Consider the following 24,236-nt stretch of genomic DNA (forward strand, 5'->3'; position numbering starts at 1 on the left):
TGGGGAGATGGTATTCTCTACACAGAATTTGACCATAAGGGTTCTTGACTGTCCTTCATAGGTGGAGCTGTTCTGCCCATGGAACACAGGAGCCTTTTCTTAGTGAATTGTAAAACTGGAACCAGATACTCTGCCCTTACCCTGGCTGCCTGAAGATATGGATCAATGAGGACTGGGCTTTCCAAACTATAATCTCAAGTTCCACTTGGTCAGGAAGAGATGGAGATTAGAAAAGACAGAAGAGCTGATGTCAGTCAAATTAATAACTAGTTGTTCGGAAAAGTAATTAACTTCTCTAACTTTCCTAATGAGCTGGATATGTCATGTGCTCTTCATTTTTCTCTATCTGAGGCCACATCTCTCTCCAGGTTAGTCATGGCTCCTAAACAATGCAGTTGACTTAACCCCACCTATTCTTCTGGTTTTCCTCTTCAGGTAGCTATAGATTTCACAGCCTCTAACGGAGACCCCAGAAACAGCTGTTCCCTGCACTATATCCACCCATACCAGCCCAATGAGTACCTGAAGGCCTTGGTGGCTGTGGGAGAGATTTGCCAAGATTACGACAGGTAAGAGGCTTCCGGCATCAGCTGTGGTCTTGTCGTTCAAGTGGGGTCCCATAGGGGTTGGCTGACTCATGGCAGCAGAGTGGCAATCAGTTCCAGCAAATCCTCATGTAGAGGCTCATGGAAGAACAGAATAAAGCCTTGTGCCAGGTATTTCATTCTCTCTGTACCTAGAGAAACTGAGTTAGTGCCACGTTCACTGTAGTGAGCCGACAGGTCCCTCTCTCAGCTTGCCACGCCTATTAGGCTTGTGAAGCCACTAACAGCAATCTAACTTTCATTGTGTGGACTTAGTGTGAAGGGGTCCTTGCCACTCACACTCTCTCCATGAGCCAGCATCGCCCTTGACCTACTGAACTGTTCTTACAGCCTAAGGAGGTTCTCAGAGGCCTGAGTTTTAGACATGATTTTATCGGATATTTCTGTATTCATTCTCATACTTTAGATCCCTTCTATAATATCCATCACTTTTGAAAGCACAAAGCTAAAGGAAAACTGAGTCATTTGTACACCATCACACAGACAGAGACGGTGTTTGAACCTCAGTCTTTCTCCCTCTGTACATTGAGTTCAAAACATCACTGTTTTAGAGATATGTGTCTGCCCAGGTACGCATCTGTGTGGCCAGGAATGTGTGTGTGTGTGTGTGTGTGTGTGTGTGTGTGTGTTCACATGTATGCAGGGATGATCTTGAGAGCCCGTCAGTAGTACTTCTTTCTCCCTGACTTCTCAATGATAAATACTAGCCTTCCCCGCCACAATATTTCCCCCAGACAGGTGACCAGCACAACTGCAGTAAGCAGTATTTGGGCTGTCACTCCAGTGTCACCAGACAAAGCAAAGGAGCGCAGACATTTGTTTAAGGCTTTTTGAGGTAGAACCAGTGTAAACATAAACGTTTACATCTCAGAGGACTCCCTGACGTGAGTGTGACACAAGGCTAGTCAGTAATGAGCTGTGGTGAGCTGACCTTTTCATCCAAGAAAATAAACAAAACAACTCTATCCTCTGGGTTTAGAGAAATTTCAGCACATAAAGTGATTTCTGTTCTTCCTGAGTTCATTATCGGTAATAACCATGCTAAAAACAACAATAGCAATAAAAAAGCCTGTTACTGTCACAACACAGTAAAGGCTGGAAAGGCTTGTGAAGCCCGGGGCACGGTTATAAGAAAGGTCCAATCAGCCTCCTGCCTGCTGAGGTCTCTGCATTAGCCCTGGTCAGCAAAAGTACCCCAGTGTGCCATAGAGACACTTAGAGAGAACATTAGCAGGTCCTATGAAATCAATGAACATGCACAACATTCTTCTCCAACATCTTTTGCTGCACCCATAAAGCCTCCTTAAATGACCTTGGTGAAGTGTGTGGTGACAGCTACTCTTGGTTGTGTTTACTTGACTGTATCTGGGATTAACCAAACCCCAAGTGACTCGGCACACCTGTGAGAGATTTTTTTTTTAATTAAATCATTTAAAAGTGGGAAAATCCACTTTTAATCTGGATCTTTTGAGGGAGGAAAAAGCACCTTTAATGTGGCCCACATCTTCTGGTGGGTAGCCTACATAAAGGATATTGACTTTTGCTTTTTGCATGTTTGCCCTCACTGGCAAGTCCATTCCTTCACTGGTATTGGAGTTGACTTCTTCAGAATTCCGGTATAGACTGAAGACCAGCTGAGAACTGAACAACTCCTGGATTCTAGACTTCTCCATTGATAGACAGCCGTTGTTGGACTAGCTGGACCACACACAGCCTTTGAGCCATTCCAATAAATCCCGTTTATATGAAAATAAAGAGTTTCCACTCTGATTTCTTCAGGCTCCAATTCAGGCATGATATCTAGAGGGGTTTGTACCCGGTGGAGATTTTTACTAGGGAGGAAAGAGTCTGATGTACTGTATCTATGCAGTGTTGGAGACTTCTTCAAGCTTCCCCAAGACACAGGCACGGGAATCGTCTGCCTTCCTTCACTCACACAGAAGCACGTTAATAATCCAGTGTAACCTTGTGTGTACACATAAGGAGATAAGGAGGAAGGGAGGGCATGTTTTTAGGACCCCTAATGTTTGGACCTTGAGATGTAGATAGTAGGAAGTAGCTTTCCCAATGGAGTGTTAAGTAGACACTGTGCTCAAGCCCAACCTAAGCAACATAGTAAGACCCCCCCCCCATATAAAATAAAAGTTAAATAAGTGGATAAAAACTTGAAAATAATATGAAATATGTTACAAGAACTATGAACCTGCAGGGAAGAAGGCATCCAATATGAAATTTCAAAGGGTGGAATGGTCAGTTATTCAGAACTGAGATGTGGAGATCCAGAGTCTGCATCATGATCCTGTATCACCTTCCTTTGCTGGTCCAGATATGCATCCATCATCAGAAAGCATTTATTGACTAATTTCTGCAGAGTGTGTTCATTTCCTGGTTGCCTCACATGCAGAATGATTATTCAGAGTGACTGGACATCTTTTAAAGTTTTTTATCCCTTTAGAATGCCAATCAGACAAATGTTGACAGATATTTTGCATTCTGCCAAAAACACAGATCCCATATAAACATAAGCTATGTCACCTTAGGTGTTACATGAGGAGTCATTAGAAATGATTCCTTTTAAATTTTTATAGGGTAAGTCTGAAGTCATCATGCCCAGCTGGACAAGAAAATCACCTTCAGGCAGCCCAGGAAAGTAGCATTTTATTTGTGTCTAAAGAAGGCAGGTCTTCGTTAAAAATGGCAAATTCTAAAGAAGAAAAAAGAGGCTTGAGAAAAACCTCCATGCTCTTTCAAGAGACTCCCTGGGAGAGCTTGGAATGCAAGCTGCTCCCTTTAAAGCTGACAAGGTTGGGCAGTTTCTCTTTTGTGTGGGTGGATAGACAGTAGACAGGCAGAGTCGGAAAATTTCAAGTCAGGGCTCTGGAATTAATTTATTCTTGCATCAAAGTCAGAAAGGTTGGCACTTAAAAAGAAACACTCGCATAAAAACTGACAGAAGGCATCATCCCCCTCCCGCAACCATGCAGAGGTTTCACTTCCTGTGAGCCTTAGCAATCCCTCTCTGCCTCTGATGGCCAAGGGTTTTCTCCCTGCCTTGTAGAGTCATGGCTACTGGATCACTAGTGGTGACCCATTGAGGAGAACAGCTCGAGGAGTCATAAATCTCTTCTCCAAACGGCCTTGAAGGGAGGCTCCCCCAACCACAAGATAGCTGTCCCCAAATTCAGAAGATACTGCTGCTGGCCTGTGATGTCCCTCACCCTCTGCAAGGGTGATCCCAGCCCATATGCCTCAACTGCCCACACAAATGAGTGTGCGCACACACATGGACAAAGACATACCTGCATGCATGCATACGCACCACTGGGCACACACATATACACGTTCCCTGCTGCAGCATAGTTCCAGCTGGCACTATCAAGGCAAAATCCAGAGTGCTCATCTTAAAGAGAACGAGAGACCATTTATTCTGGAACCATTTTGAATGACCACAGCCTGAGAACACAGATTTAGATTACTCCCAGTGACAGGTTCCAGTGTGGAAAGAGCTTCATGAAATTTTATAGTTTCACAGAACAAACAAAGTCATAAATTAAGGCAAGTTTAAAATACATTGGTGGGAGCATCAGTGAGGTAGCAAGATGAGGGAGGCTTTTCTACAGGCCGAGCTGATAATATTCTTAGCTTTCAGGTTAGTGGAAGCCAGTGGGTCTGCTAAGTCAATAGATTCCAAGGGTTTTTACCTATTAGTCACAGGATATTAGCTCCGACTTAGAGGTGGGTAAGGAATGGCTATCCCAGGAGCTAATGCTAGCCCAAGGTAAAGCAATTAGCCAGTAGATCTAAGCGCTCCAGTCTCTCCACAGTACTGAAATCCTGATCAGTCAGTCTCTGCTGACACAGCTTCTTTCAAGAGTGTTCACTCACAGCATCCACGCTGCTTATACACCTTTGTAAAGGACTTTCTTTTCCACCGCCAGCCCCAAATAACGACACGGAGATTGATTAATTATGAAAATTAGGCCTTAGCTTAGGCTCTTCCCAGCCCCACTAGCTCTTATAATTTAAACCATTTTTTTAATGTTAATCTACCTTCTACCACATGGGTTTTTACCTCTTTCCCAGTTTGTGTGTCCAACTCATTCCATGTCTCAATGGCGTCTAGACTTGTCTCCTACTTCCTCTCGCTCTGCCCAGAAGTCCCGCCTTATATTCTCAACTAGTTATTGGTCGTTCAGCTCTTTGTCAAGCCAATCACAGAAATACATCTTCACACAGAATACAGATCTCCCACAGCACACCTCAGTGTCAAAGTGACATACTTTTCTTAGGGCCAACATAGTTCTGGGTCTCAGAAAACACAAACAGTCCTCTAATGAAAAGCCTGGTCTAGGCCTGCTGCCCATCAACCCGTGTTCTTAGCTACTTTGGGAACGGAGACAAGGAGACAGCAGAAGATTGGGGTCCTATCTCAGTACAGCCTTTGCCATACCCCCACCTCAGCTCATCAGGACTCTCATCTTTGTCTGCGCATCACAAAACACTTGGGAAGCTTCAAACATGCTGACTCTTGGATCTCACCAAAAAGTCACTAAGGCTGATTTCATGGTCTGCTGTGCACCTAGAATTGGGATTTTATTGTTGTTGCTCTAATGGTTATCCAGCCTTGAAATCCATCATTAAGTAACAAGTGTTGGGTTTATAATGCCAATGTCCCTGATGGAACTCCTGGGTACCAATCCTTGTATGGGCCAGCAAAACAAAACAAAACAAAACAAAACAAAACAAATGGCAGAATTTTCCCCATGTAGTCAAAGTCAGTTGCAGAGGTGTGTCCATAAGTCACAGTAAAACAAGTGTTGTGGCTCATACCTGGAAGCCCAGCACTACTAGCAAGGCTAAGTCCAGAGGACCATAAGAGTTCAAGGCCAGCCTGGGATATGTGGAGAGACCATATCTCAAAACAACAGAAACAAGCATAGTCCCAGCTCGGCATGGCCCAGAAACCCCCTGCTGTGCAAGGCTGGAGAGTGTGTAAAGGGAGGAAGGGTCCACTCTGCCCTGCTGGAAGGAGGACGGACAAGGAGAGAACCTTCACGGTGGTGACTGGGGTAGTCAGTGTTCTGACACGCACAGCCTCTGTTCCAAGAACATAGATGAAGTTCTAATTCTGAATCATTAGGAGCAGGCCAGCCTCTTGTGGAGAAGAGTCAGCAAGGCTGATAGAAAGAGTATGATGACATACTCTTAAAGGGTCCTGGTGACAGGTAGACCTGGTACCTCTGTTCTCGCAAGATTTATGTCTTTGGTTGCAAATTGAAGGCGTATCTAGTTTCCTTTGCAGAGCCCATGTAGTTGTAAATAATCAATGCTGGAGGGTGTTATCTTTAAGACTCAAAATTCAATCTTTAAAAATATACTGAACACAAAAGGAGAAAGGATTCCAGTGTCTAAAGGTCAGGTTGGACAAGTGACCTCTAAGGGTTTGTCCCTTTGTTTGATTGTTTTGTTCATTTGCCTCTGAAGGGATTCTGTAAAGGTATGTAGCCCTCACACATTTTTCACTGGAGACGTCTTTCTTTGTTGTAAGTTTAAATGGAGATAAGAATTGAAAATTCTGGAGTGTTATAAATACGGGCATTTAAAAGCAAACTCTCATGTAACTCTTGTAACTGCCCAATATAATCTAAATGCTGTGCTGATTGGGTATTGACCACCTCCCCCTTTTTTGTCTTCAAAAAAATACCTGAACCAACTCTTCAGTTTCAAATTGTTTCTTTGCCAACTCATTTTCTGTTTCCCTCCTTTATAGAATTTGGTTCCAGTGTTTCATTTTTAAAACCAACACATTTTTGGTGTGGCATTTGGGAAACTCAAACACAGAGCTTTGTGCATGCCAGACACTCTACCATCTGAATCCCTTCTCTAGTACTCAGGGTATCATTATAAATTTGATCTGAAGTCATCTTAAATTCATACAAATATATAAGGAAAACAAGGATATTATATGCATGTAATTTTTAATTTCTAAAATGACTCATTATGAAGAGATTCAAATTATTCTTAAAATATCTCTGGATTGAATTTTTATTGCAGTCTTAATGTGAATATTATTGATCTAATGCATTCATATGTTAAGAATTTCAGACTTTAATTATTGTATATAAGAAACGTAAAGGTTTTGGAAATCAGCTCTCAACAAAACAGATAGTGTGTGTGGAGGTGGAGGAGTCCAGTTTGTTTATATATCTATGGGTAAGGGCTACCTATTGCTCACAATTTATCTATCATAAATTCTAACCAATTTTTGTCTGTGTCAATATAAATATTAAGAAATTTGTTCTTATAAACAAATATGTGAAAGTAACTTTTAACCTATAGTATTGCTCAATTTTACCAATGATATAACCATCCCTTCCCCTACCATAATAGTTTATAACCAAAACTATTTTGGGCATGGAGTCTGGAGAGATGGCTCAGCAGTTAAGAGCACTTACTGCTCTTGCAGAGGACCTAAGTTCGGTTCCCAGAACCCCCATCAAGAGGCTCACAACACCTGTAACTCTATCTCCAGGAGAGCTCCCTCTTCTGGCCTCTGCCATACCTGCGCTCACATGCACATGTGACATACACACACACACACACACACACACACACGAGAATGAATCCTTAAACAGCATTTGTGCCATGGTACACATGTGGAAGTTGGAGGACAGCTATCAGGTGTGGGTTCTCTGCTTCCACCGTATGTGTCCCAGGCCCAGCTCAAGCTTGGTCTTCAGGCTTGATGTCAATCACTTTACCTACTGAGATATCTTACCAACTTCAAAAAATTATTTTAATGATTAAACGACTGACAATAACAAATCCTCAATTCTTTCTTTTACACAGTACTAGTGATTGAACCCAAAGTTATCTATGGGATGGGTAGGTGTTCTGCAACTTAGCTACACCCCACAATTTTTAAAGTGAAAATTCACAATGACCTGAGTTGTAGAAAATTTGGTTCCTACTGACCTTTGTTGAAATTTTCCTTTTCTTGATGTTTGAATCTTGCGTTCGGTAATTGAATCTTGGTACTAGGTACTCGGAGCTGGGATCCTGGTACTGTGTACTTGGAGCTGGGATCCTGGTACTCTGTACTTGAAGGTGGAATCTCTGTACTCCTTACTGGGTGCCAGAATCTTGTAGAATAGTTCTTCTACTTGGTACAGTCAGTTTTTGTTCTCTGAAGCAATGCAACATGGCAGTTGAGACTCAGAAGAGGTAAAGAAAAGAGGAATCGTGAAGGGAAGGGGGTGAATGAGATCAGATCTCACCATCACAGAGCTCCCAGAAGATTGATTTCAACAATGATATGTGTGGAAGTAGGAGAATTGAATGCTGATTTTGCTTTTACAAAAGAAAGTCATACTCCCATGTCCCCAGAAGACTATTGCATTTCTATCCATGGACCTCAGTTTTAAGATGACTGTGTGCAAAATTCTTTTCATCAAGACCCAAGTGCTCTGGAAGGCCACCATGTTTGAGCTGACCCCCACTGGCATGGACAATGCCATGCAGTATGCATCCCTTAATGTGTATTAATGTCTTGCTTTAGCTCAGTGTTTCCTTAATGGAGAAATGAAATGTGCTTAAGATCAAATTTCCACCTGGGGGATATTTGAACATTGGACATTGCCATTTCCTAGGAAACTAAGGACAGCTGATATGTCATCATGGAAGAACATGAACCCTTTCGTTGTGTTTTTTGTTTGTTTGTTTGTTTTACGGTGACGGTAAGAAGTGTAGCCTTTGCATGGTAATATGCTTCTGAAATGTCCAGGTGGGCTGGGTTTTTCTCCAAACAGTTGCTAATGGCCCTTTTGCTCACTGTCCAGTAGATCCGGTTCTGACTTCTTTGAAGTGTTCTCATAGAAAGCTTTCCTTGGTTCCACTTTCTTCCCTTAGTCATTGCATAAGACTCCTGTCTTATTTTTAAGCAGGAGGAATGGACTTTAAATCTATTGTGCTAGATTGGGATTTTTTTCTTCAGTATGTTTATTAAGTAGAAGCTTTATGGTGGCTGACTTCAGAGAACTGAGCTCTTCTGCAGCATTAATTATTCTCCTTGTAGGTGAGGCGTTTTCCTGACCGTCTTACTCTTGAAACTCAATTACGTAACTGGGCCTGAAGCTCGGCAAACTTTGAATCCCCAAGGGTGGTTTAGCAGGTGTGAAAGGAGCATCATTAAGGCACTGGGTCCTGGGTCAGTGATGGGAAGCAGGTAGAGCATTAGATTTGCACACAACCTTACCAAATGTTCCCCTAAAAGAGAGAGAGAAAACTCATCAAAGCAGACAGTAAGTTAAGGATGTAACACCTCCCAGGCTTCCTGGTTCAGACTCCTGAGGCAACCCTGCTGTGGACGGTCCAGGACCCATGCTTGCCACCAGGAAAGTCTTCTAACTTAGCCAGCAAGATCCTCCCTTGCCTACCCCTCTTTCTTTGGCTAAGGAGGAAGAGCTGAGGCAACGTCTTTCAATCTTTCCAAAGACCAGGAGTCCTTTTTTTTCTCCTTAGAGCTGTTACTAATCCTCTATAAGCTATGGTGAGTCTCTGATTTATTTGCACCATACTTTCTCTAATACATGCCAGATGCAGTGTACGACAGAGCCTGGCCTGACACAGCTATGAGGAGACGAGGGAGTTTGTGGTTTCATAGAGGACTCCAACCTTCGCTTTAGAGAGCTCTGCTTTCCCTAGATCTGTAACTCCACCTGTGCAATCGACTGTGTTGGAAGGTTTCGTCAAAGTTGTCACGGGTTGCTAACAGCTTCTAAATCAGGAAAGGATGGGAGAGAATCTGGCTTTGTTACTTTGATTTTCTTGAAGTCACTCAGAAAGCAGAGCTTGGCCCAGACTGAATGTCCTCTTTTTCTGTAGAGTAGTAGGTGATCCCTAATCTGAATTCCTTCTTTGTCCTTGACCAACTCTAGGGAGAACTGAAAACTATAAGAACAAACCTCAGTTGTGGTCTTCCTAGGAGAGAACCCAAACATAGGTACTTGGCAGGAGAAGGACAAGCCTTCTCCCAAGACCAGTATTTCAGAGCACCTCTGCAGCACACAATTTGCTTAAGAAAGGTCTTGTGTGTTGCCTATTTGGGGACCAAGGTCCCGGAATTGCTAGTATGTGTTTAACATTACATGTAGTTATTCCATTATAATGGTAAATAGAATATCATGGACTTGGGATAACATTTACTCTGTCTTCCTAAGATTAGAATAAGTAGAACTCCTAGGGCTGTGTAAGTATTTACAGCACCTGGGATGGAGCTAGCGTACTGTGTATGTCAATAAATGTTAAAGCCCCTGCCCTTCCCCATCCTCTTAACTAGAGTGCAGTACAGTTAGGTTTAAGATATAACACACATGAACACACAAAATAGAAGAAGTGATCATAAAAGACACCAAGACAAACAAAGGGTGGGTGTGACTCACATGGATCTTCATCAGAGTTATGTTGCGTATACCCATGTCTTAGCGACTTTAAAGGTTGTGTGGACTGTATCATTGGCTATTTATTGAGCAGACCTTCATTGAAGAAATACAATAATGAAGCTGAGGGAACAGGGCAGTCAGGGTCAGTGGCAATGAGAATGTAAGATATTAATATCCTTGGGCACTATGGCATGTGTCTAGAGTCCCGGCACTTAAAAGGCTGAAGCTAGAGGTCTGCCATGCATTAGAGGCTAGTCTAGTCTAGACTACACTGCAATTTCTAGACCAGTCTGGACTATAGAGTGGGGCCCTGCCTAAGAAACATGTAAACGAAACATTTTATTTATTTATTTATTAAATTTTATTTTACATTCCAGCCACGGTTCTCCCTCCCACCCCTCCTTCCGTCCCCCATTGCCTCCACCCCAGCCCACCCCTCATCCACTTCTCCCAACAGGTAAGGGTCACTATGGGGAGTCCACAAGGTCTGGCACGTTAAGGTGGAGCAAGACCAAGCCCTTCCCCCTCCACTAAGGCTGAGCATGGCATAGACCCATCATAGAGAATGGTCTCCAACAAGCTAGCTCATGCACCAGGGACAGATTCTGGTCCTACTGCAAGGGGCCCCTTGGGTAGTCCAAGCTTCACCACTATTTCCCACTTATGGAGGGCCTAGTTTGGTCCCATGGAGACTGCACAGCTACTCTAAACTCTAGAGTTTATGAGTTTCCACGAGCTTGGTTCAACTGTCTCTGTAGATTTTTCCATCATGACCTTGACCTACCTGGCTCGTGTATTCCCTCTTCCCTCTCTTTGACTGGATTCCCAGAGCTAGGCCAGGTGCTTGGTTGTGGATCTCTGCATCTCATTCCTTCAGTTACTGGATAATAGTCAGGGTATTCACCAATCTGATTGCAGAGGAAGGCCAGTCTGGGCGCCCTCTCCACTATTGCTAGGAGTCTTAGCTGGGGTCGTTCTTGTGGATTCTTGAGAATTTTACTGGTACCAGGTTTCTTCCTAGCCCCATAGAGGCTCTCCCTATCAAGATCTCTCTTCCATTGCTCTCCCACTCTGTCCCTCTCCCCGCTCAACCATCCCATCCCCTCATGTTCTCATCTCCCATCTCCTCCCCTTGGCCCCACCCCTACCCCCACAAAACACTGGGTCCCTTTGAGTTCAGGAAGTAAAAAAAGACAATGCAAATAATTCGTTATTTCTTATGTATATGCTTAAGGTGGAGACACAGGGGACCCTATGAATGGGCAGCCTACTGAGCTTCCCTGTGCCTTTTGATATCTCCTCAGATCTGGGTTGTCTCTGTTTGAACCCTGGCTCTAATCAGCAGCAGCATTTTGGGGGGTACTTCTCTTCAGTGTGTCTACCTTCATGAAAAAATAAAGAATAATCATCTTTTGCTTCAAAAAATTTTTAAATTATGTATATGGACGACCCTAATTCAGTCATTGATTGGAGTTGCCAAATGCCTCATCATTCACTATTTCAGGGAAACAGAAAATCACAACTACAGGGGTGGGATACATACAAATTCTGGGTCCATTTTACTCCTGGTTATCAAATTTAGTAAAAAATAAAAATAAAAAAATGTAAGAACCTTAAGGGAAGAGAGTGTATGCTAGTGAGTACTGGATGGTAAGGAATGTTTCTTCATTTTGATTATTCGTGCCATTGCATGAGTCAGCACTTGGCTTGGCAACGTGTCCTAGTGAGGTTAAGCAGGCTCATGTTTCCCTTCCTTCTTAGATGAATAAATGAAGCGGCTTCTTTTTTGTTTAATTCCAGTGACAAAATGTTCCCGGCTTTTGGGTTTGGTGCCAGGATACCCCCTGAGTACACGGTGAGTGAGTGGAGGTGGGATCATGTGCCACACTGTGGAATCTTGTCTTGGCAAGCTTGCTTTTGCTCTCCATGAAGCTATGGTGGTCCGAGAGTGCCTTTGGCAAAATAAATAAATAAACAAATAAATAAGATTTGTGTATTCTTGGTATGTATTTTAAAGGTCTAGTTACAGGAATCCTTATTTTAACTCACTGACAATATGGTGAGAGACAGAAAAAACCCCAAACCACTGGGTTCCAGGGATTCAAACTGTGTCCATCCAGATCTTGCAGGCTAAAGAAAAACTCGAGATAAATCAATCAAGTAGGGCAGCTCACTTGCCTGGACAGTGGGCACACACCAGCTGCTTCACCTGTGACCCCCGACTAAGAAAGGAGGCGTCTGTCTTTTAATGAGGTGACCTATTTTTTAGTGCCCAAGAGATTCAATGGTCAGAAATACCTTCCAGGTGGAATTTTCCGTGAAATTCCAAGTGATTTACTAAAACTGTCCAGATGGCAGAAGAGCCCATTTCTTTTATCAGATTTTAGGGGAGGAAAGTAGCAGGCAGTGTATCATCTGCCCTTCTGCTTAGGCACTACCAGGCCGGGGAGTTTGTGATGGAAGGTTGCAGGCTGTATCACTCTATTCATTTTTTTCAGAAGTAGAAGTCATTCTAGTTCACCTGTGTGTGCATGAAGATCCCCGTGCACTGTAATTCTGCCTGTCAGAACGATCCCTAAATGTCAACAGCTTAGCCAGTGCCTCTGTAAGCAGCGCCATGCCCATCAGTCAGCTTGAGTGAATTGAGTGCTTATTTTCTTAAACAGGTGGACACAGCTCATTCAACTTTAACCCTTCAGTCTGTGGCCAGTTTAATCTGGAAACAATCTGTAGTTACCTTTTTCTGAAGCCTTTTCTTTTTCTTTCTTTCTTTTTTTTTTTAAAAAAAATATATGCTTTACTTTCCCCTCTTGCCAGCATTTATCTGATTCTAGAAAATCTTCCTGTCACTGCAGCTCCACAGGGAGCTGAAGATTCGCCCTCCATCACAGATTGATTGTATAATGGCTTAAAATGGTGCCTTCTGCTTAACTCACAATGAATGAAAGGCCATTTGTTTGCAAACCCTAGGCCCCCAGTGCCTCCTTATTGGATCCAAGTTATAATTCTCCTTTCTTCCTTTTTTAAAATTTTAATCGGTGTGTAGGTCTCTCATGACTTTGCAATCAACTTTAATGAAGATAACCCAGAGTGTGCAGGTAAGTCGCAACAAGAAAGCGAGCCAGTGTCTCAGAGCCTGGCTCTGAGCATCTCTCTAGGTTCAGTTCCTGTCTCCTAGAGCGGCAGCTCAGCTGGGAGTGTCCACAGCACAGAAACAGGTTTGGAGAATCCAAATTAGCCACCCTGCTCCATGGGGAATGGAGGATTATGTTGTAGAGTGGGGTGGTGCACCCTGGAAGAGACAAGTCTGGGAAGTCCTGAGCTTTCAATAAAATCCTGGGTTCTAACCAAAATAAAGTTAATCAATCAATTAGCTCTACTGAATTCATTGATTAAAGATTAATTTTAATTTTTTTAAATAAGAGAATGGCCCATGATGGACCAAGATGAGACATTCCTCTTTCTGCTTCTCAACTTTTCATCTGGATTTTCCTCAGCTTCCTCTCTGTGTAGATTTAAAGAGAGCGCAAAAGGCAGAAATCATTTGACACTTCCAGCACATTGACCAAGGTGATTTAGAACAAAGAGCTTCATGGTTTTGTGCAAGAAAGAGCCCCAAGGCTTAAACACTTGGTCTAGCCCATGTTACTGTGTTTTCTCCCGGCCAGATTCCCACACCTGGTTTCACACAATAATGATGCTGAAAGAATGGTATTATCATACATTCCAGGCATGATTTATTCTACAATCAGCACCATGGTAAAAGAAAACAGAAACTTGCTTGGGCCTTCTCTCAGCCCGAAGACCTGGATGTATATGCTGAGTCGGCAACTCACATTTTCCAGGACCTGGAGCAGACTCTGTAACCTCTCTAAGCTTCTGCTCCTTCATCTATCAAATGGTTGCAGCTTCTGCTTCCTTAAGCTGCGGTGTCCTAACAAGGACTTAAGTGGGGCAAAGTTTGTGGAAACAATGGCTTTTGATTTGGCTCACACTGTGGTTTGATTTCAGTGGGGAAAGGGAGGCAGCAGAACACTGACCTAGTACTTCCTTTTGCTTTAAGAACTACATGTGACTGTACCCTTTACCTGTTAGCTTGGAGTTCTGTGGGACTCCTAACAATGGGAGTGGGGTGCCTTTGACTCTTTTGTCTTTTCCTGGCATCCTTTTCCTCCTATTAGGCAGCCTCATCCAGCCTTGATATGAGAGTTTGTGCCCAGTCTTACTATATCTTGTTATGCTGTGTTTGGCTGATATTCTTGAGAGGCCTGCTCTTTTTTAAACAGAGAAGGAGTGGGTCTTGGGGAAAGAGAACAGAGCGGGTAAAGAACTAGAAGGAGTGGAGGGGGAAAACTGAAGTTGGGATATATTGTATAAGAGAAGAATAAATAAAAAGAAAAAAAGGGGTAAACCTATGTGTGGTGTAGCTAAGGACTATTTGGACAAAGCTGATGTTTTACTTTTGTGTGTGTGTGCAAACCCATTTGAAGGGACTATGGACATGTTGATTTTTTTTCCCATCTCACTTTAGGAATTCAAGGAGTTGTGGAAGCCTACCAGAGTTGTCTTCCCAAACTCCAGCTTTACGGCCCCACCAACATTGCTCCCATCATTCAGAAGGTTGCCAAGTCAGCTTCAGAGGAGACCAACACCAAGGAGGCATCGGTAAGGAGAGGGACAGGTCACTTGTACTGGGGACTTACCCTGCCTCTTTTAGATATTGGTCATGACACCCGTTATAGTCTGACAATCAATTCTAGTTTTTCTTTTGTTTTAGATTAATTGCTTCTATTGTATTTATTTTAATTAATTAATTAATAATTGCATCTTGTGCTTCAGCTATATTTGGAACAGTTGAATCTTGCTGTCAGAGGGTAGCTGGGTTCTGGTTGTACCATATTGCTCTTTCTGTTATTGATTATGTTCTTACACTGGTGTACAGGCATCTGGATGTGGGATGACTGTAGGTTTAGGTGTTGATTCCTGATTTTGTCTTTGTTGGATGGGTGTTTTATTCCTTGGTTTCTGTTTCCTCTCTGGTCTTCTGGCCCAAGTGGCCAAGGGTTCTGGTGACTGGTGAGTCTTCAGGCCCAGTAGGGTGTTTCCACTGGGGTTTTGGAGGCCTTGGGTCCCTAGATCCTGCCTAACCTCCAGTAAAGCATTCTTCTTCAGACGCTGTAGACTAGAATATGGAGCCCAGCAGAGGAGGTACAGTTTAGGTTTGTTGGGCTGGCTTTAAGAAGTGTTAGTGGGCAGTAGGTAGTGTCTTACCTGGGGTCCCTAGGACCAGTCTGGCCTCTGGTAAAGCTGCTGCTGCTGAGAACAAGGGGGAGGGGCCAAAGGATGTGCCCTGGAGTCAGGATCTGGGTAATGTGAGCAAGTGGGGGGGGAAGCAAAGGATATGCCCTGTGAGCAAGGGGGGGAAGAGCCAGGGGGGAGGGGCCAAAGGATATGCCCTGGGATCAGGGTCTGGTGATGAGAGCAAGGGGGAGGGGCCAAAGGATGCTCCCTGGATCAGGGTCTGGTGATGTGAGCAAGGGGGAGGGACCAAAGGATATGCCCTGGATCGGGTCTGGAAAGTGCCCAGGCTCAGCTGGAAGGTAAATCAATCACTCACCTGTTCTTCCCACTGATGTTAATTGTACCCAGGCCAATGGAGTCCACTGAAGTTGTGGGGAAGGTATGACTGCTGAGGTTGATAAGGTGAGAGGGCTTGGGCAGTGGGGTGTGACTTGAGAGAGCAGAATCCAGGGGATGAGGGGAGGCAGGCAGGTCACCACTGGTGAAGACTTCCCCAGAGCAATGAGATTCCATGAGTTCCGATCCTAGTATTTCTAAACGGCTTAACTTCTCTACCTTCAATTTCTTCATCTGAGAAACAGCGGGTTAATGAGATCCACATCTGCCAGGATGTAGAGTTCAGGGCTGGCACAATGGTCTGCCCCTTTGTCTGAACACAGACACTCCGTAGTGGAAGCTACTATGGTCACCTCCTGTCCCAGGAAAGAAAACAAGTCCAAAACTAAGCTTGTTTTCCATTATACCCAGACTGCATAAATAAAGCAGTAGTTGAAGGCTGGGGAAATGCACAGAGTCAAACAGTGCTTGCTATGTAACCATGAGAAAGTGAATTTGAACCCACAGCACCTAGACAGACATCCAGGCATAGCTGTGCACGCCTACAAAGCCAGCATTCACTTGGGGTGGAGACATGCTGATACCGAGAGCTCTCTAGCCTCTGAGCCTCGCTGAAACCTTGAACTTCCAGGTCAGTGAGAGACTCTTTCAGGACAGTAAAGTGAGGGTGACGGGGGAAGATGCCCAATATCCTACTCTGACCTCCATCCACGTGTGTGTGCACTGAGTGCATGCACCCTCAAACTCCAGTGAAACACACACACACACACAAAAAAAATGGTGATTCTACCTCATAGTGATGAAGAATAGTAATAGAAAATACGACAACAAACATTTGCTTCAATTGTTTGGTTTTGTTTTTTTAGGAAAGATACAAACTACAGCTCCAAAGCTGAGACAAAACTGGAGCCTGTCCTTTGACGTTTTAGAAGTAAACATGTCACCCTTTCCTGGCTGTTATTTAATGGTGTCAGCCTGTTCCTATCTAGCTTTATGATGTTTTCCAAATGGAGCAAGCACTATAGCTGTCTGAAAGCTCTGTGAAACTTGAGCGTGGCTTCCGGGATGACACATTCGCATAAAGAAGATAGCCTTCTACCCTTATCCTGCAATAATTCCCCTGGCCTGCTTGCTCTGTCCCCGTGTTCCCTTGGGTTTGACTAGAATGAGGACCACATTTCTACCAAGTGTCAGCCTCTACTTTTGTGCTCTGGAACACATCCTCTCTCAGTTATCCAGAGACTGAACCGACATCCTCCCTCCCTCCCTTGTGTAGACATTCCTGAAGTATCTCCCATTTAATCCAAAGCTTTGCTTCCTTGGCCCTACTCTGCCTGTTAGCATTCGTCCCTAGTGTTCTAACCCTGTGTGGCAAATTCCTTGAGAGTAAGCTTCTTTGCTTGTCTCCATCTCTCCTCCCACTAGATCCTCCCCACAAACCTGTGGGGGGTTCTTCACCAGCATCCCTCTGCAGACTACGCTTGTCAAAGTTAGACATTCCATCTTGTTGTCTCACTGACCACTCTGCTGGTCTCCCTTTCTGCCTCTTCCTCTTCCTCCTTCTACTCCTTCTTCTCCTCCTCACTTCTCACTGCTAAATCTCCTCTGCTATCTGTCTAGGGTGATACTGTTAGTTGCCGTGGCCTCATATGCCTCTTAAATGCTATTATTGTCAAATATGAATCATTAAACCCATCTTGCCTCCGGACTTCAAATTCATCATTCAGCTATTATCAATATCTTCATCTGGATGTTGAATAACACAAAGGCAGAGTCCAAATCAGAGTCCTTGGTAGTCTCTAAGACCCTCATTTTCTCCCTAAAACTCTATCTCCTCCCACTACTTCTCCCAGACCAAAGGCTGATGGGCCTTCCTTCCCAGCATCCTTGTCTTCTCCATCTCTATACTACCATCATGCAACTAGTTGCTTAGGCTCTGACCTTAAAGTAATCTGGGATCCTTGTCTTACCGCCTGTCTTTTCCTCATTTCCTGTTGCTCAATGACAGACACCCTTAACCAAGTTAAAACCACAGTAAACCTTCATTACCTCCACACTTTCTGTGGATCAGAGATGTAGGCACAGCTGGCCTGTGTGACCCTGAATTGGGTCTCCCAAAATTTCAGTTAAAATACTGGCCAGAAATGAGGTCCTTGGAAGGGTGACCTGAGGCTGGAAGATCTGCTGGTAAGATGGCTTAGTCATACGTCTGCCATGGAATTGCTTGTTTCTGGTCAGAAACCTCATTTCTTCCTTGCTCAGGGGAGCTACTAAAGCTTCCCACTGCATTGCAGCTGGCTCCACCCAAGTGATCCAAGAGAAGACAAGGAAGGAGTAACTGTGTCTCAGCTTCCCTCCGAAGTCTCGCACCATCATCTCATAATGCCCTGCTGATTGCACGGGCCATTTCAGTTCAGTGTGGGAAAAGACACACAAGGACGTTAACTAGGAAGTGCGGATGCTTGGGTGCCATCTTGAAATCATGCTAACACACACCATCATCTGATTCATTGACAAGTTATGACACTAGTCTATCTTCCATCTACATCCCAAGTGTTCCCACTTCTTAGTACCCTTGTGGCTACTGTCTATTCTGGGCCAGCGACTGTTTTCGCTTAGACCAAGGCAAATCCTAAATGGACTCTTCATCTTTCCTCAGGGCATCTGTGCTTCATATGGAAAGCAGACCAATCTTCTGAAAACATAGTTATGGGGTTAACAATGTAACTCAGTTGTCAGAGCGCTTAGCTAGTGTGTACAGAGCCCGGACTCAATCCCTGTACCACATAAAGTCACTCTGATTAGAGGACACCATAACACCAGAACTCAGAAGTAGAGACAAGAGGAGTAGAAGTTTAGGGTCATCCTCGGTTGCATAGTCTGTTCAAGGCCTTCCTGAGATACATAAATTCAATCTCTGCAGCTCCTGAAATAGATTTTTTAAAAAATGAAACTAAAAACACGTTCTTGCCAAACCTGGGCAAGCGGAACTGAGAAAGCCTGTCTCCTTTCCTTCATTGACAAGAGTATCCAAGAGATCCTCTGGAAATCCTTGTAGCTTAATTTTAAGAGTAGATGCTTTCAATATCCCTGGGATCCCGGGACCTACAAAAGTAAAGGGACAGCCGGGCGGTGGTGGCGCACGCCTTTAATCCCAGCACTCGGGAGGCAGAGGCAGGCGGATCTCTGTGAGTTCGAGGACAGCCTGGTCTACAAGAGCTAGCTCCAGGACAGGCTCTAAAAATAAAGCTGCGGAGAAACCCTGTCTCGAAAAACCAAAAAAAAGAAAAAAAAAAAAAAAAAAAAAAAAAAAAGTAAAGGGACAACTTCACAGGGACCGGTGTGGATGCTGTGCTGCTGATACAAGCCAACATGAGGACATGGCGTCACTCCCAACTCCAGGCCAGGGGAGTCTACTCCTAAAAAGACCGAGATAGTCAAAACACAGGAGCACATGTAAGAAGCACCTAAAAATAAAATGCCAGATAAATGACTCCCATGGGCTATCTGGGTAATTTATCCTTTCCCTAGAGATTTCTCTTGAGGTTGGACACTGGGTCTTGGGGTCCCTTGTTATTACTCCCAAGGGGCACAAGCTTAAGCCCCACAGGCAAACTGTGTCAGGGGATCTTGTAATAGGATTTTTCTTTGATATTACAGAATTATTCTAGGGCTAAAACCGCCTCTCCATAGACCTCAAGTATATTCACAGATGAAAATAATTCACACACGAACGCTTTCCTGGCCTGACTTTGGAGTGAGCTGTTGTGGCAACTTTGGAAATTTCCATCTGGTTTAAGACAGTAGTCTGAAACTACTTATTGAACCTGGAAGAAACAGAGTCTAGAATATTCACACTCTTGACTCCAGAGAGTTCTTAATTTTTGTTGTTGTTGTGAATTGGCTTGAACATAAGTTCATCCTTATTCTTATACTCGTCTTTGTAATGCTGAGTACCAAACCCAGGAGGTCACATGTCTGACCCGTGCTCTACCAACAAGCTAATGCTTCTGCCTGGAAGGTCTTAGTATCCCACGCTTACCTCCTCTGTGATGGGGAATATCTGGGGACTGGGAAGAAAGTTCTCTTAGGTTTCACCTGTGTTTCATCTCCCAAAGCCTCTTCCCTCCCACCTCACAGAGAAGTTAGCATAGTGTGCTCATGATGGCCAACATCTACACTCATGCTAGTGAGTCTTCCTGCACTGACGGCTGCAGAGACTTCGTTTTAATCCCCATCCCAGGGGAGCCCTGTGGCAGCCTCTCCTCATGGAGAGGGAGCAGGGAGACTGCAAACCAAGGGCCAGGGTACCTTTCACATGCCTACGAGGAAAATCATCATAGTGACACAGGACCAGCCCTGTCCCTGTTCCAGCAGAGCTTCCCACCATCTCAGTCCAAAGGAAATACAGTAGAAGTCCTAGATACAATTTTAAATGCTAGAGTAAACACATTTAAAAAGTAAAAATAAACAAGGAGAGCCATTGTAATATCCTTGATGAATAATAAAATCCCAACTAGCCAATAATTGTCATTTTAACATCTGATTCATATAAAATATGAAAGAAATACTTTGGATTTTTGTAATAAGACTTTAAAATATTTGTGTATTTTACAATTAATGTCCTCTCAATTTAGTTGCTCAGTTATCACCGATACTTGATCTTTATTTCAATATTATAAGTTAATGTATAAAAATATCAATTCTTTGATTTGTTCTAAAGTTACTTTAAAATGTTCAATAACTGAATTGGGTATAGATTTTTTTAATTTCGAATTGAGCTCCTCTATTACTCTGGATATATTTGAAAGGTTCAGTATTTTCAGGAGGTTGGTAACTCTCCTACACTGAACAGCACAGCTATGGATTTTCAAAGATCCTCAAGCTGAAGGGGACCATACATGATGATCTTGTCCTCATGTTTTGAGAAATAAAGAAGCTGACACAAAGGCACATAGAGTATTCCAGGTCCCACAGAATAAGGCTTGGAAGGCAGTTTTCCCAACTCCAAGTCTTCTGTTTCCTACCTATCCTGAGTTTTATAATAATCAGTAAGATTATTATTATAATTAAGCTACAATCACTGTATCTCCATTCATCATGGCCTTAATTAATCTGGTAGGGCTACCATGCAGAGGTTCAAAACATGTTTGTTGTTGACCTGAAGCCCAGATCAGATAGGTTTTAGCTCAGAACCTGAAAAGCTATGGAAGCAACAAGGGTCTTGAGGTCTCTCTAAAGCTGATGGGAAGACAGAGGGAGAACAGACAGGCTGGGAGGACAGGAGGTTATCTAGAAGGTGAGCACTGGAGGGCACAATGTCCTAGGTGGACTGGTAATGAACGGTGACCAGCGCTGGCTCGGTTGTGAGCACAGTGAGCTAAAGCGAAGTTGATGTGGAGGTTTGCAGACCTGCAGAAGCTTGGGACTTGATAGTTCAGGAGTGAAAGCGCAACTGTCATCCAGAGCCCAAACCACTAGCCTATCTGAGATAGTAATCAAATCAATAGATAAGAACAAATGAATATGAAAGGAGACAGAACTTTGGGGATTGGTGGAGGTAGCTTGAAATCTCCTTTGGGGAGCCTTTGAGGAAAAAAAATCCTGCATTTTGAAATGTGGGTCCTCAGGAAATGAACTGCTATGTTTTTTTAAGGTTTTAGTTTAGGGCAGAAAGTTAAACCAAATGAAGAAACTTCGTGTACAGAAGCACAAATAGCCCGTCTTTTTTTCTCAATGGGTTGGGTTATAACTTTTAGTTTCATATATAGGATATTATTTTTATTAGTAGAATTTTATCTCTATGCATATTTTTATAAAAATGCTGTAATATATGAAATATATTTCAAAAATAATATAAAGTAGTTAAGTGCGGACAATAAATAAAGCAAGATTAACCATATGCTGATAATTGCTGATGCCCAGTAAGGAACCCATAGGTGTGGCCAGGCTATTTTGTTTTTACATTACATTTTTCTTAACAAAAACGTTAAAGAAACAAGCAAAATGTCTATTGTCCCTGCTGCTCTTATTCACTCTACAAGGAGGCCATCTAGATACAGATATCTAACTGATACTCTTGTCATTTTCTCCCCCCACCTCGTCCCTCATTATCACCTGTCACGGACTCCCGACTCCTGCAGCAATACTTCATCCTGCTGATCCTGACAGATGGTGTCATCACCGACATGGCCGACACCCGGGAGGCCATCGTCCATGCCTCGCACCTGCCCATGTCAGTCATCATCGTGGGAGTGGGGAACGCTGACTTCAGTGACATGCAGATGCTGGACGGTGACGACGGAATTCTCAGGTCACCTAAGGGAGAGCCCGTCCTTCGAGACATCGTCCAGTTTGTGCCCTTCCGGAACTTCAAACACGTAAGCATAGACATCATGGGGGCATCCTCACATCTCTCACGTGTCCACCAGTGTTGATAGTGACCTGGTAGTTCTGAAGCAGCATTAGCAGACCACGTCCAGGCTGAGCAAATCCTATGGGAAGGATATACCGATCATAACTATTTGGGGAAAGGAGCATATATTGAATTAGAAATAAGAGGTCATGGTGGCTGTAGTTGCCAACATTTTGCAAATGTTTGTCTTCACTCAGGAATTTTAGGACCTCTGGTTGCTTGAGGGTTGTTATAGACAGTTGGGACGTTTGCTCGGGGATACGTGAAAAGGAGCGAGGATAAGCAGAAATTCAGCCTGGACCTACCTGTCCGAAGACTATGTGTTTGTTGTGTGCAGTATGATAGACACTCCGTATAGTGAGCCGCATTGGCAAGTTAGTCTGCTCACTCAAGAGCAGTATGATCAAGCTGATAATAATGGGTATTAATGTAGTTTAGTGTGGTCAGTGAGGGGAGAAAATACTGGAATAAGATTCTCAAAGCAGACTGGTTCATGATCAAGAACATACAAATGCATAATCTTTGAATCACATCTCTGCTAGACAGAAATCACCTGTATCCTCAGTTTGTACAGTTGTGGGTCATTACCCACAGTAAACAGTAAAGCAGAGTTGTGTTCCCTGATTGGCTGGAGAAAGCCCTCTAGAGCAGTGGTTCTCAACCTTCCTAAAGCTGTGACCCCCCCACCATAAAATTGTCTTTGCTACTTCATAACTGGAATTTTGCTACTGTTAGAAACTGTAATGTACATATCTGTGTTTCCCAATGGTCTTAGGCGACCCCTGTGAGAGGGGTCACGACTTACATGTTGAGAACCACAGCTCTAGATAATGCCCTAGTATGATGTTACAAACATTCTCATTATACTCTATCCACAATTCCAATTTCAGGATAAGTATCAAGTTCTTGGAGACAGATGTACCTTGAAATTTTCACAAGCCCCACCCCAAATGAAACCATGAGAACCAACATTAAGACTTTGTTGGGTTCATAAAATTCTCTTTCAGAGATGCTTAAACCGTGTCTAAGAGACCATGGAAGTACTGTAGGTGGCCACAGAGAGTCTCCAGTATCCTTTAATTTGTAGGCCCTTGTAAACATCATCCAATAACAGAGCACATCCCTAGTCCCTGCTATCCGCTACAGTCCTGGATTCTGCTCTGCCGCCGTGGCCACCATTCCACAGGGAGGGTCCAGACATGAGCTCCTGACTCCAAGTCTTCAGTGTCCTTTACAGTTTCTCCTCTGTCACCTGTCCCACGAGTGCACAGATGTGTGTATTCCCTCTGGAAACATTCCTGGTGGCTTCTCCAGCAGCCCTTTCCCTATGTGGGGCTGCATTGCTGTTGAGGTCACAGAGAGAGGCGGGTGCAGTGTCTTGTCATCCAATGTAGGCATTCTCCCACCGGATGCCTAGTTGGAAAAGTCATTCTGCTCCAATGATGCTCACTCAAATGTGTTTCCAACATTCTTCACAGCCATTTTCTGAGCTGTGTCCAAGCTCACCAAATGCAATTTGACTTCACTCTGGGACCCCAGCCACATTAGTACCTGCAATCCCAGCAACAGAGATATCCTCTTGTGCTCGCCAGGCATGGCTGCCTGTACCTCTGTCTTTCTGTGACAGGCTTTGCAGTGGTCATTTAGATCAGGCATTCGCCACATAGCTTCAGATGAACCCGAGATTCCATGGCCTACCCAACCTCTAAGGGAAGGGACTGTACACTCCAGGGCTCCCTGAATCTGTCTGTCATCATACTAAAACGTGATCACTATTCTCTTTTTAAAGATGGCCAGAGTGTAATTAAAATCATTAAGCAGGCAGGAAATCAATCCCCTGCTGCCGAGCTGAGTGCAGACGGCATTTTCAAGTTGCAGCAACAGCTGATCTCACCACAAGATCTCTGGTCAGTGTTGTGAGGGAAAAGTTACTACTCCAGCAGCCAGCCCATCTTCTGCTTTCCCATGGAGAAGGTTTCTAAAGAACAGTACCAAGGCTCCCCAAGCTCCCAGGTTGTCTGCTCATGGACAGCAAAGTGTGGCATCAGAAAGGCTCAGCATGGGTATGCTGGCTCAATTTGCTGCAGCTGTGATGTGTGACGCTCTCTGCTTCCTAATGCATCTGACGTAGAAGGAAGG

The 24,236-nt window shown here is 43.8% G+C and overlaps 1 protein-coding gene across 1 annotated transcript in view; it reads left to right on the forward strand.

Moving 5' to 3' along the window:
• Positions 1 to 24,236, forward strand: part of Cpne4 (copine 4) — a 353,867-nt gene that overhangs the window by 325,109 nt on the left and 4,522 nt on the right. The window contains exons 10-14 of the mRNA XM_038322752.1: positions 436 to 569; positions 11,846 to 11,900; positions 13,092 to 13,143; positions 14,577 to 14,710; positions 21,826 to 22,062. Coding sequence (XP_038178680.1) covers positions 436 to 569; positions 11,846 to 11,900; positions 13,092 to 13,143; positions 14,577 to 14,710; positions 21,826 to 22,062 — 612 coding nt within the window. The remainder of the gene's footprint in view (positions 1 to 435; positions 570 to 11,845; positions 11,901 to 13,091; positions 13,144 to 14,576; positions 14,711 to 21,825; positions 22,063 to 24,236) is intronic.

Source organism: Arvicola amphibius, chromosome 3 (genome assembly GCF_903992535.2).
Source record: "Arvicola amphibius chromosome 3, mArvAmp1.2, whole genome shotgun sequence".
Taxonomy (NCBI): domain Eukaryota; kingdom Metazoa; phylum Chordata; class Mammalia; order Rodentia; family Cricetidae; genus Arvicola; species Arvicola amphibius.